Source organism: Macrosteles quadrilineatus, unplaced genomic scaffold, assembly GCF_028750875.1.
Source record: "Macrosteles quadrilineatus isolate MER2022 unplaced genomic scaffold, UCM_ALF_1.0 Scaffold_1__1_contigs__length_201487025, whole genome shotgun sequence".
NCBI classification, from domain to species: domain Eukaryota; kingdom Metazoa; phylum Arthropoda; class Insecta; order Hemiptera; family Cicadellidae; genus Macrosteles; species Macrosteles quadrilineatus.
Window position 1 is genome coordinate 96,226,390 of NW_026542594.1, and position 11,977 is coordinate 96,238,366.

General features: G+C 31.6%; 1 protein-coding gene across 1 annotated transcript in view; it reads left to right on the forward strand.

Annotated features, from left to right (window-relative positions):
- LOC128991329 (TLC domain-containing protein 2-like) overlaps nucleotides 1–11,643 on the forward strand; it is a 47,445-nt gene extending 35,802 nt beyond the window's left edge. The window contains exon 6 of the mRNA XM_054414171.1: nucleotides 4,479–11,643. Within this exon, the coding sequence (XP_054270146.1) occupies nucleotides 4,479–4,600 (122 nt within the window). The 3' untranslated portion in view covers nucleotides 4,601–11,643. The remainder of the gene's footprint in view (nucleotides 1–4,478) is intronic.
- The last annotated feature ends 334 nt before the right edge of the window (nucleotides 11,644–11,977 follow it).

Here is an 11,977-nt window from a genome sequence, read left to right on the forward strand (position 1 = left end):
TTCTAACATCTAACAGTATATAAAAATGAGATGGTGTGTGTTTGTGTGTCTATCTGTTACTCAATAACGCCAGAACCACTGAACCGATTAAAATTAAATTTCGTGTGAATATAGCTTGTAAACCTGGTAAACATATAGACCTACTCCTATTCTCATACTCCCCTTGGGATGGGCGTCCAAAGTTTCACTGTTTACATTTTAGAAGAATGTAAATAGTCAGATATTAATTGAAGTCAGCTGTAATTAATTTTATTTGACAGTTCAAAGAGCAGAGGTTAAGGTTTAAGAGGTACAGGTTTTGCTCCCAAGTTTCTAAAGTTTCACGATCATGAGAATAGTGTTATTTATATAGCCTATTTTCATGAAAACTGAATTGATCATTACAATGCATAAATGTTTTGAAATTAATTTGATATGGTAGTTTTTTGTTTAAAAATTTGAACTGTTTAACTTGTGTCTGGATTAGGAATTTAAATAGGTTGATGGTTTTTAAAACTTAGAGACAAATGTACATTTTTAAACATTTGTTTAAGTAAGCGTACCATTTGAAAATTAAATCGTATGAGTACGGTATTCTCATACATGCATCAGCGCCTCATATAATTCGTACTACGTGCTTTCAAGAAAGATATACTTTTTAACTAAGAGGTCGAATTGAATTTCATCTTTGAAACCAAAGGCGGGTGTGTAGCTATTTTATATATATAACAGATTTAAATATCAATTTCTTTATCTCAAGTGACATCTCTGTTGCGAGGCACGGGTACAGCAGCCAGTATTTACATAAAAATATCCTAGAATCTGTACACGCATTGAAACAGCTTAATTTGTATTACTTATTTACAGGATATTAGTTATTGACAACAAAGAAAATAATTGTAAAATTAATGACGTAAAAATACTTTAATGAAAACATAATAACAAGTAAAATAACTAAGAATTGAACACGCAATAATTTTTAAACTGCAGTAGGTCTATTTACAAACAACAAAGTAAACAACGTGAAACATTTAAAATATTTAATTCCATTGAAATGGTGTACTTTCATATTATTAACTGAGTTTTTATTTTTAATAATAAAATTTGACATTTTAAAGAGAGAGGTGTTTGGGAAATCTGAACATTCGTATGTCCTTTTTCTTCTTATACGAGTTCTTGCACTTTCTGCAACTACGAACTGTCGTAGTCGTTCTCTCTATGTTGATGTTTGAATTACTAAATGATAGAACTGAAGGAGAAACAGTGCCTGCCACAAACCGCCGTAGAAATATAGGACATTAAGAAATCTTTGTTCAAAAAAAGAAAAAAAAATGTAAATTATTTGTTTGTTAGCCTTATTGTATCAATTGGACCTCACCGACAAGTTTTATAAACTTGGTGAGGCCAAGCTGTTGTAATTTTCAGAATAAATATATTTGTATTTGTATTTGTAAAGTGTACAGCAGTGCGGCGGTGGTCAAAAATAATAATTTTTTTTTTTTTATTTTTTACTTCAATTAAAGATGTATTCCAGCAGTTCTAATTACATTACCCTATGTTTTGGTCTAAAAACCTTTAGTGAAATGCCAGCTTTCCTTTGAGATATTGATTATTAAGATTCCGATCTTAATAATCCTACCTAAAGCACACTGCTGAATCACGAATCAACAAAAATTATAATAGTTTTAGTACTTATCAATCAATTATACGTAAATCAAATTTTATTTAAGTTACTTTATATAACTTGGTCTTAAAATACTTCAATGGCTATCAATTGAGATATTGACAGTTTTAATCAGGGAAGTTAATATACTGTATCGCTAAGATATACTGTACATAAGATATACTGTATCTCTCAATCAGAAAACATAAATTTAATGATATCTTGGATATGGAATTTAGTTTTAGATATATTTACTCAATTCTAATTAAGTTATTCTATTTGTTTTCACCTAAGAACCTTCAGTGAAATACCAGCTTCCATTTGAATTATTGATTATTAAGATCGGACGTACCTAAAGCAAACTGCTAAATCACGAACAACCCAATTTTTTTAAAAAATTGAGTTATTTATCATCAATAGTCAAACGGTCTTGCTTGCAACCTCAACAGCAACTGTCAGACTTTGACGGGGTTCACTTAGTAAATTAAAAAAAAATCAAACTTTCATAATTATTTGCAAATCTAAACGAGTTAGGCTTTCCAATGACCTATTAATTAATCAAATCGGTTCAGTAGAACTGTGGATTTAATTAATTGTACAAAGTTTAACAACAAAATCTTTAGTTAAGTATTTTCTCACCGTTATAAATTTGGAGATTGCTTAACGTTTTTGCAAATAACATTGAAATGGTGAGGAAATCGACCAAAGTTGAAGGTGATATTCTGATAGAGAATAGAGATATTCTGATAGGCTTTCCAACGACCCTAAGTAACAAAATCGGCCCGGTAGAAGTCTAGATTTAGTTGTAAAAAATGTTTAACAAAAATATATCTAATTCAGTATTTTCTCACCACCATAAATTTGGATATTCACTTAGATTATTGCCAATAACTTTTAAATGAAGGGGAAATTGACCAAAGTGGATGTGATATTCTGAAAGAAAATAAAATTTACTACAAATAACTACTATGTATTTCTTGAAAATGCTTAATAAATGCAGCCAAAAGCTGGCTACAAATAGATACTTGAAAAAAACAGTTTTGAATGTATTTTTGATATTTTTACTTTTTTACCACAAAGATTTAATAAAATCACACTTTCATAATTATTTGCAAATCTACATGAGTTCGGCTTTCCAATGACCCATTAATTAACAAAATCGGTCAGGTGGAAGCCTAGATTTAGTTGTACAAAGTTTAACAATAATATCCCTAACTCAGTATTTTCTCATTACTATAAATTCGGAGGTTGCTTAGCTTTTTTGCAAATAACTTTTAAACGGTAAGGAAATCGACTAAAGTTGGAGGTGATTTTCTGAAAGAGAATAAAATTTCCTACAAATTGATACCATACACTTCTGGAAACACTCAAAAAAGGTAGCCGAAAGTCTCCCCCAAATATAAAAGCAAACTTTCATATTTATTTGTAAACCTACACGAATTAAGCTTTCCAACGACCCATTAATTAATAAAATCGGTCCAGTAGAACTCTAGATTTAGTTGTACAAATATTTTTAAAACTGAATTATATATAGAATAGATTTCCTATAACTTGTTAGTATTTCGGTTAGTATAACATATATTTTTTGTGACATAGTAAAATACTTACTCTGCATGTTTACAAAAGTATATACAATGTTGAATTATTAATTGCAAACGTACAATAATTCCCTTAATAATCTCATGTTCATCACACAACGGCTACACTTTTCTAAATAATTTAGCTATGAGAAGAAAACTCATTTCATTTAAGCTCTAGCTCTAGGACGCAGAGTGAAGTGTTTGTACACTGTATACTGTAGCGTTATAGCTTCAGCTACAGCGTTGGACCTTACAGTTTCAGCGTTGTTGGGGTTCAGCTTTAGTGAGTCGGTGGCTCAGTCGGTAGCGTCGCGGACTTCGGGCCCATGGCAGCGATGTCGTGGGTTCGGATCCTGGTCACTGCCGATAACATTTTATCAGTACAGTTCACCTTTGTACTGTACCGGCTCACTCCTTGCTTTGCTGTAAACGATCCACGCACGGGCGCTTAGTCTATGTGGACGGGCAAATGCAAGGTTAAAAGAGGCCGCCAACCTCTTTTTTTTTTTAAAAAAAAAAAAAAAAAAAAAGCATGGTTATAGCCTGTGGCGGGTGCGAGGCGAGGGAATCTCTCCCAGCCGGCTGAGTTGGCCGGTCGACCGACTGAGTTGCACGACATGGCAACCGCGCTTAGTCGGTTTTGAGACTAGCGCCGCCTATGATCTAGTCGGTTTTTGGGCAAAAAATTGTTAACACATATTAGCATTGCGTGGGGTATCTGTGTCTATACTCCTTTTATCGATGCTACTATATCCGACAGAAGTCTTTATCAAAACACAAGTGCATATAAATTTCACATTTAAACAGAGATACGTTTAAACCCTTCAGATACATTTAGTGTCCTTATAGAACCTAGTTGGTTTATCCCATGAATAATTTTAGCCAGCCTACCGGTTTTTAATTGCATGTTTTTTTTAAATGCCTGTGTTTGAATGTGAACTTTATATGTTGACGTGCGTTTATGTTTTGATGAAGACTTCCGTTGGATTTATGGTTTAATTTGACCAATTATATTAGTCTTAAGCTGTTTGCATAAATAGTTGAAATGAAGATGTTCTTATATTGGGTGTTGGGGTTAAAGGCATTCTGGAGTAGTGTGGTGTTTATATTAACTCTTTCAATAAACAGGTATTTTCTTTTTTTATTTGTATTTCTGTTGAACGCCATCAGAATTTTGTTGTAGTTTTTGGTTGGTTTGCATTTAAAAACTAATGTTGATTTACTGCACTTGTTTCTATTAGCATTATATTTTCCAGCTCTGGCAGTCATCATGGTGATGAACATCGTGTTGTTGCTGCGAGTTCTCAAGTCAGATTACCGCCAGTGTCCTAAACAGCCTCCCACCAACCCTGAGATTCTCCATACTAAGGCCAGCTAAACTTTTTGTACTACTTCATTTATTTGTGATTCCATAAAACTTTCAGTAAACTTTTCAAAGTTGAGATTTAATTATTTAGTTTATGCTGTTGTGGAGGCAGCTTTGCTTCGCTAACCAGCAATCTCAGTATTTTAACAGTGCAAACTGTATGCATTTTATATTTTATGTGTTGAGGTGATTGCTTCAGCACTTGGCTGTTATGTAGCTTAGAGCATTAGTCACTCTTTTAGCCTATGTAATGAGTCACAAGTTTAATATTCCTTATCCATTCCTTATACATTGAAAGTAACAAATTTAATAAAGGCATTGTTCTATCTATTTTGATTGTAGGTTAGGCACTACAAATTTTTTAAATACCAAACAGATTTAGATTTGTAAATTTCTTATAAAGTACACTCCCGATTAACCGAGGTTATTGGAACCGAGACTACCTCGATTACCGAGAATCTCGAATAACACAAAGGTTGCTTAGGTTTTGAGGTAAGGGGTTACGGTACCACATTAGAAGGTCAAAAACTTGTAAAATATCTTTTAACAATACATAGCGAATGAAAAATGATCAAATGTAATTTTCATGCAAAGTTTTAAAAGAGTATAATTAAAGAATTAATGATACAGTCGAACCTCGTTAGTACAAACTTCGGTAAAACAAATTCCTCGATAAGATGAATTTTTTAAACACCCTTGAAACTTTCATAAAGGTCAATGCTAAAAACACCTCTATAGCCTATACTGACATATTTAGTAATCAGGTTAAAAACCTCCATAAGACAAATTTGTTTGTGACATGGGCTAGGACTGATTTATCAACGAATATTCTTAGCACAAAACCTCTACAAGACAGATATATCATGATTTTAAACTCCATAGTAGGTAGCCTAGTTTTCAAAACAAACCGAAGCTTGTCTCAACATTAAACCCCCACCCATCGCTCTCCCTTCCTCAGTCATTGTTTGGCACGTCTACAAAACCTCTATAAGACGAATAACAATAGTATTAAACCTCTATAATACAAATGTTCCCCTACCCCTTAAAATTTGTCTTATAGAGGTTCGACTGTACAACAAACATGCTCAATGCTTCTTTAATCGTTTTGAAAACTTTAAACACAGTAGTATATACTGTAGTATTAAAATTATGCTATACCAATACACTACATTATTTGAAACAAAACAATAAGGTAGATCTTTCTAGTTTAAAACGCATAAGATTACAAAGTTTGACCTGAGAACTTGACCCAAGTTGTCTACATCAAAACATCGTAATGACGAACACTGCTATTGTTTGTTCTGCAGACGGCTCTTCCAGGTTGCAAACGGTAGCTGGCCAACCTAGTACTGTGACTGAGATTTTAATTTTAAATGTTACTGTATTGCGAATCATCCTTGCGTTAAAATAATACTTGGTGGTTATTCCAAGTATTCGTCTTAACAAATGACAAATTACGTGCTATTTTTACTTTTTTTTATAGAAACATACTCTAGGAAACTAATTATTGTTTTCTGACCGAAAACTTATAGTGGTTACAAATATATATTTAGGCCCATAACGTCCTTAGATAACCGGGGCTCCGGTAATCGGGAGTGCACTGTACTAGTCTGTATATAGATTTTGTATGATATTAAAATATTTATTGCGATTAGTATTCTTAAAAGTATAAAAGTTAAAAATACTTATTTTTAGGGTTTTATTTATAAATATTACATTACAGTCTTGGTTTGATGCAGTTTTCATGAAGTTTAAGCAAAAGTGTTATTTAGAAATATCTGAACAAATAAATAGAGCACTAATTTCTTATTTATTTGAAGCTAAAGCCCATTTAAGCATGCCCATTGGTCGCGCCCATGGGCACATAAAAAATATGTTCTTGACTATGTACAGTATAACTTAATATGATGCGTATCAAACAAAACAACCTTTTAAATTTACATTATTCACAGTTTTAGGATTCATGTAATGTAATGTGTATAATGTAATGCTTTATTCATTATTCTAACTATGGTGATAACCACTACTACTGTGTTCCAATAAAACTATACGCTTAAAAGACTTTTGGTCAGCCTGTTTAAAGGCTGATTAGTTCAAAAAATCATAATGTTTCCCATTAGTTTCTGATATAAAATAAATATTTTTATGCATTAGGAACAGCAATTACTGTTATTTCTGATTGTTTGATTCCATATAATAGTGGTTTAATAGCTTTTAAAATATAGCGTGTAGGAATACTGTACCATTTCATTACAATGCAAAATAGCACAACCAGATACTTAAAATATAACTTGATTTATACACTATAATACTGACACAAGTACAATACTGAATCTATTTTCTATTACATCTTGTTTGTTCTCAATTGTAGAATAATTGCTATGTCTATATTATTTTCACATTAGTATGTTAAAGTTATTAACTTTATTCTTGCCTTCAATATGAAATATTTAAACTTGACTTTAAAATAGAAACGTACATACTGTTTAAAAAAAATGTGTATTATAAAGTGATTATTTTACTTGATTGTATTGTTAAAATAATATTTCACTCACACACTTAATTTTTAAGTAATCCTAAGGCCCTGTTTTACTCTGAATCACTGAGTATAAAAGAGGGTTAAGGTGTTTTCTTCATACTGCAGCTGTTTTTAATGCATGTGTTGTGGGTCTAAAGTTTTAGCCCTTGGGGAGTAAAAATCAGCTGTTGTCATCTTAGTTGTAAATTTTGATTGTAAACAATTGAATGTATCAAAAAATATAAGTATTGATTGTAGCTTATATTGTTGCCTTATGTAAATAGTTCTACATATTGATGGTATAATTTACACTAACTAGCACAATCGTAATAGGTGAAATGGTTGAATCACTTACTAAACAGCTGCTTGTATCCATTAGCAAATTAAATTAAAAACAAGTTAGAAGTAGTTTTGAGAGGTTAAATCCTTAAATGAAAAATATTTTAGGTTTGTGACATAGTTCAAATAATGGTGCAATATGACAAAAAATATCATTATTCATCAGTATTGATATCAATTCAATATCAGTATTTATTACACGGGCAAAAAGTGTCTTTTCAAGCCTCGCTCATTTTCAGACCTCGGTTTTGTCTCGATCGTAAAACTTGAGCTTGGGTTGAAAAGAATCACTTTACGCCCATTGATGGAATAAACTATTTTTATGCAACAAATAATTAACTGATTTTTAATCCCTCTTTCTTCACACCTCTTAAGTAGTATTGCACTTTCTTACTAGTGTAGGCCTAATGTAGCCTAGGGAAAAACAATTGTAAACTAATAATAGGTTAAGTACCTTATTTACGTCTTCAATCCAAGTCGTCTTTTTAGATGACAATAGTTTTGGGACAAACAGCTCCATTATCAAATCTTCTGTCTTGTTAATTACTAAGTAGTAACTAAGTAGGCCTAGTACTAAGTAATTAACAAGACAGAAGATTTGATAATGGAGCTGTTTGTCCCAAAACTATAGTCATCTGAAAAGACGACTTGGATTGAACATGTAAATAAGGTATTTAACCTATTATTAGTACTCTTTATCAACCCAGGAGGCAATACATGGATAATCAAATTTAAATACTTGACTAAACCATTTTTTTTTTAATCCCTCTCTACTTTGTCAAACTACCATGTTACTTTACCCAAATTAAGTTTTGTCAATGTCACCTTCATGAAAAGGTCTTTTGGATTTTTACATCTCTAAAAATTTAAATATAATCCGAAAGCCCTGTAATGATGTCATCCAGACCTTTAAACTGAAAGTTAACTAATAGAAACTGAGTTGAACATATGCAAACCACAACCAACCTTCACCACAGCTAATGTAGTGCTCAGTAGAATTATTGTCAGTCATGTCTCTTTTTGTAAAATTGAATATTTTATATAAATTATATCTTGTATTTTGTGAATTGTGTTAGTTCGGATTTCAATCAGAAGCAGCCATGAATTTTTTTAGAAATGAATATCTAGCTGAATTGACAAAGTTGTTTTATTTTTACTTTACTCAATATTTTAAAAAGTAATCTGTTGGACGTGAAACAATCAAATTTGTACTGTATTTTGAATTATCTTTATTTATAGTGTGTGCGTGAAACCACCATAAATTCCTAAATCAAAGGATTTTAGAATTTATCTCTTAAAGATTTGAGCTGAGTCTTAATATTTTGTTTGTTAATTCTCAATTCAAACTTAAAAGGATCCCATTTCCTCCAAGACCTTTATTCGTTTCATCAAGGTTGCATTGTTCTAAGTTGACTTTCATATTTTAGGTATACCTATTATGTTTTGGTTATATTTTAGCACTATTTTTCTATCTTTTTTTAATATTACATCGCAAGGTGAATGTATGCAGAGGTATCTTTAAATAAAGCTTGGTAGTACAGGATAGGATTATTTTATTGTTAGTTGGTTTTGAATGCCCAATTACAGTTGATGTATAGTTAGATAAGCCTATGGATAGTTATTTTAAGTTTCAATGGTCTATTAAATAAATAAATAAATATTACTTTATTGTCACATACACAAGAATACATTCCAAGTTTCTAGCGCAGCTAGAGGAACAGGTGACATTGTCAAATAAATATGCATAATATAAAACAAAGAAAACATTCCATAAATTAAATTATTGATTGTAGTTCAATCATACATAGTACAATCAGCACTTTCCCCGTATAACTTGTTGATTGTGAACATTATGTTTATAGCTTAGTATTTATCAGGAGATCAATGGATGGTTTTTCCAGTGGCAGAAGTAAATATCTAAAAGGATAATTATAAAAATTTTCAATCCAAATTGGAAAAATAATTTTTAAATCTGGAGTCCCAAAAACTATTTTTACACAATGCAACAATAGATTCTGTTTAAAAAATTGATTCCCACTGTTTTTCAATTCTAAAACTGTTTATTATAAATAAAGTACACTTAATCAAAGAGCAGCGTTGCATTGCAAAACTATGCAGATGGCTCTATTTTTTTACGTGAGATCTGTAATTCTTGACAGTTCTGGCATATAATATATGCCAGATATACATAAAAAAAGACATATTATGTCTTTTTACATTTAGCTATATTAATTGTTTTTCACATATCTTGTCAAATCATAAACATGGAAAACCCTCATAAATTGGAAGACTACACAATTTCTCATTGACCCTAAATAAATTAAAGACCCATGAAAAGGAACCTACTTTGTTCTCTCATAGTTGTGGTACAGTACTTAGAAAGTGGATGATCACCTGGCTAGGCCCTGGGTAGGAGAGCAATGTGTTGTGGAAGAAACACATGTTTCATCTTTGTGTTTGTCTGAGTTTTTATTTTTGTCCTTGAGTCTCAGCGAATGTTTATCCGGGAATATGAGTGTATTCGATTTTAAAGGTACAACTTCTTGGTAGTTAAGCTTGAGCTTGTCACCTGTTGCTAACTGATGAAAATATTTGACAAGTTGTAATAGATCTTGTATCCAATTTTAGTTCTTCTCTTTCTGTTTAAATTATTCAAGCGGTTATTTTTAATAAGTAAATACAGTAGAACCCCTCATATCCGGCCACCTTGGGTCCAAGCCCCTGACCGGATAACGATTTGGCCGGATAAACCAACATACTATTAAATGACAATTCATACCTAATAATAATAGGCAATCAATATATGCAATCAAAAGTATCATTTAGTTCTGTTCTGGGATAATTTTTTGAAAAATAAAACATGTTTGTAAAAAGAAAAAAAAAATATTTGTAGGTTAAAGTCATTAAGTAATGAATGTACAAATATTATGATTCCAGGTAACAAAACCTATTAAATGGAGGTAAAAATGACAGTAAATTGTACTTAAAGATCATTAGGACTTAAATGGTACATGCATTTCTACTCAACATTCTTAACCATTTTGTGGAATACAAAAATTAATGTACTCGTACTGTACTGTACTAACCCCACTTGGGAAATAATCAACCAACTGATCAGAGGTTAGGCCTACTAGCTCAACTGAGTACAGGGCCAGGCGCCGCAGCTGGTAGAGGCCGGATAAAGAGAGGACCGGTAAAACCAAGGCCTGATATGAGGGGTTGTACTGTATGGTTCATTGGTCAATTGTGTGTGTACATGTAAATCGTTTAGGTATAATTTTATTTAATCATCAATCAGTGTACATCAGTACAAAGTATTTTAGACTAATAGTTATTAAGAAAAGTCTTAAACAAATGGAAGTTTTTTTCCCAATTCTTAAAGTGGGTCCAAACCAAAAAAGTGCATATGTATTTTAAAATGGATTCTAGGGAACGTATAATTTTAATTTTATACTAATTGTATAAAAGCAATTTCTTTTGAATAGTTTATTTATTTAGGTTATTTTAATTGGATCCAGTTGTCTCATTTTCATTTAACATTGTAGTAAGTAAAACAATAGCATTTAACAACATTCTGTTGTAGAGAAGAGTATATTTATGTCACTGGTTAATGTACACTTATTCCTCCAATAAAGTTCAGGGACTGATTAATTAATTATGTGGCACATTAACACTGCATTCAATGTTACAGTGTAGTTGAGCATATTGAAATCTTAACTGAAGAGGTTCTTATGTTATTTTTGGTTCCATCGCAGAACCTTGTTTATTAAAAAGTTGTGCAACTAATATGGTTCAAATTTTTTCTAAAAAAATCAAGAATGATCTTAGGAAAAAAGCGGTTTTAGAAAAAAATCAAACCCTGCTTGAGTTAGTTGAGTTTTTGAGGTCCAGAAGGCTATTTAAATACCAAAATAGAGAATATTGCTCTAAAATAAATCTACTATTGATAAATTAAATTATGAAATTGTTTTATACTTACTTAGTTCAGATGACCGTTTCTGGGTACCCTAAACTTTACAACTCCCTTCTGTAATTTACTATGCTCATATCACACTGTTTATCAATGGTACAAGGCTTGAAGATCGACAGAATAAAGCTCCACTGTGTCTTAACTGTCTGTGATAGCACACACTAATTGAATAAATATTTTCATCACATGTAAATGATTCATAATCATTAAAATGTGTGTTTCAGCTCATGTGTTTGATGTATTTTTTTTACCTTCACAATGTAATGCCTTCATCAATATTCATATTTTAGTCCAGTCAATCTGTTCCTAAAATAGGCCGATAGACAAAAAAAATACTAACAGGCTGGATTTTTTCCCATCGACTACTACCATGTAGACAAGTCTCCAGCCAAAAGTCCCCACCCCTAGCCCTCTTGCTTTTTTCCCTAGAGCCCGCCAAAGTTTTTAAGGGTGGATACTTGCAGTACTTTATAAAATCCCTTATATTTCAGTAACTATTTCAGATAGACCTTACATCTTGTTGTTTTTAGATTCCTAAAATTACGGTCTAAGAACATGATAT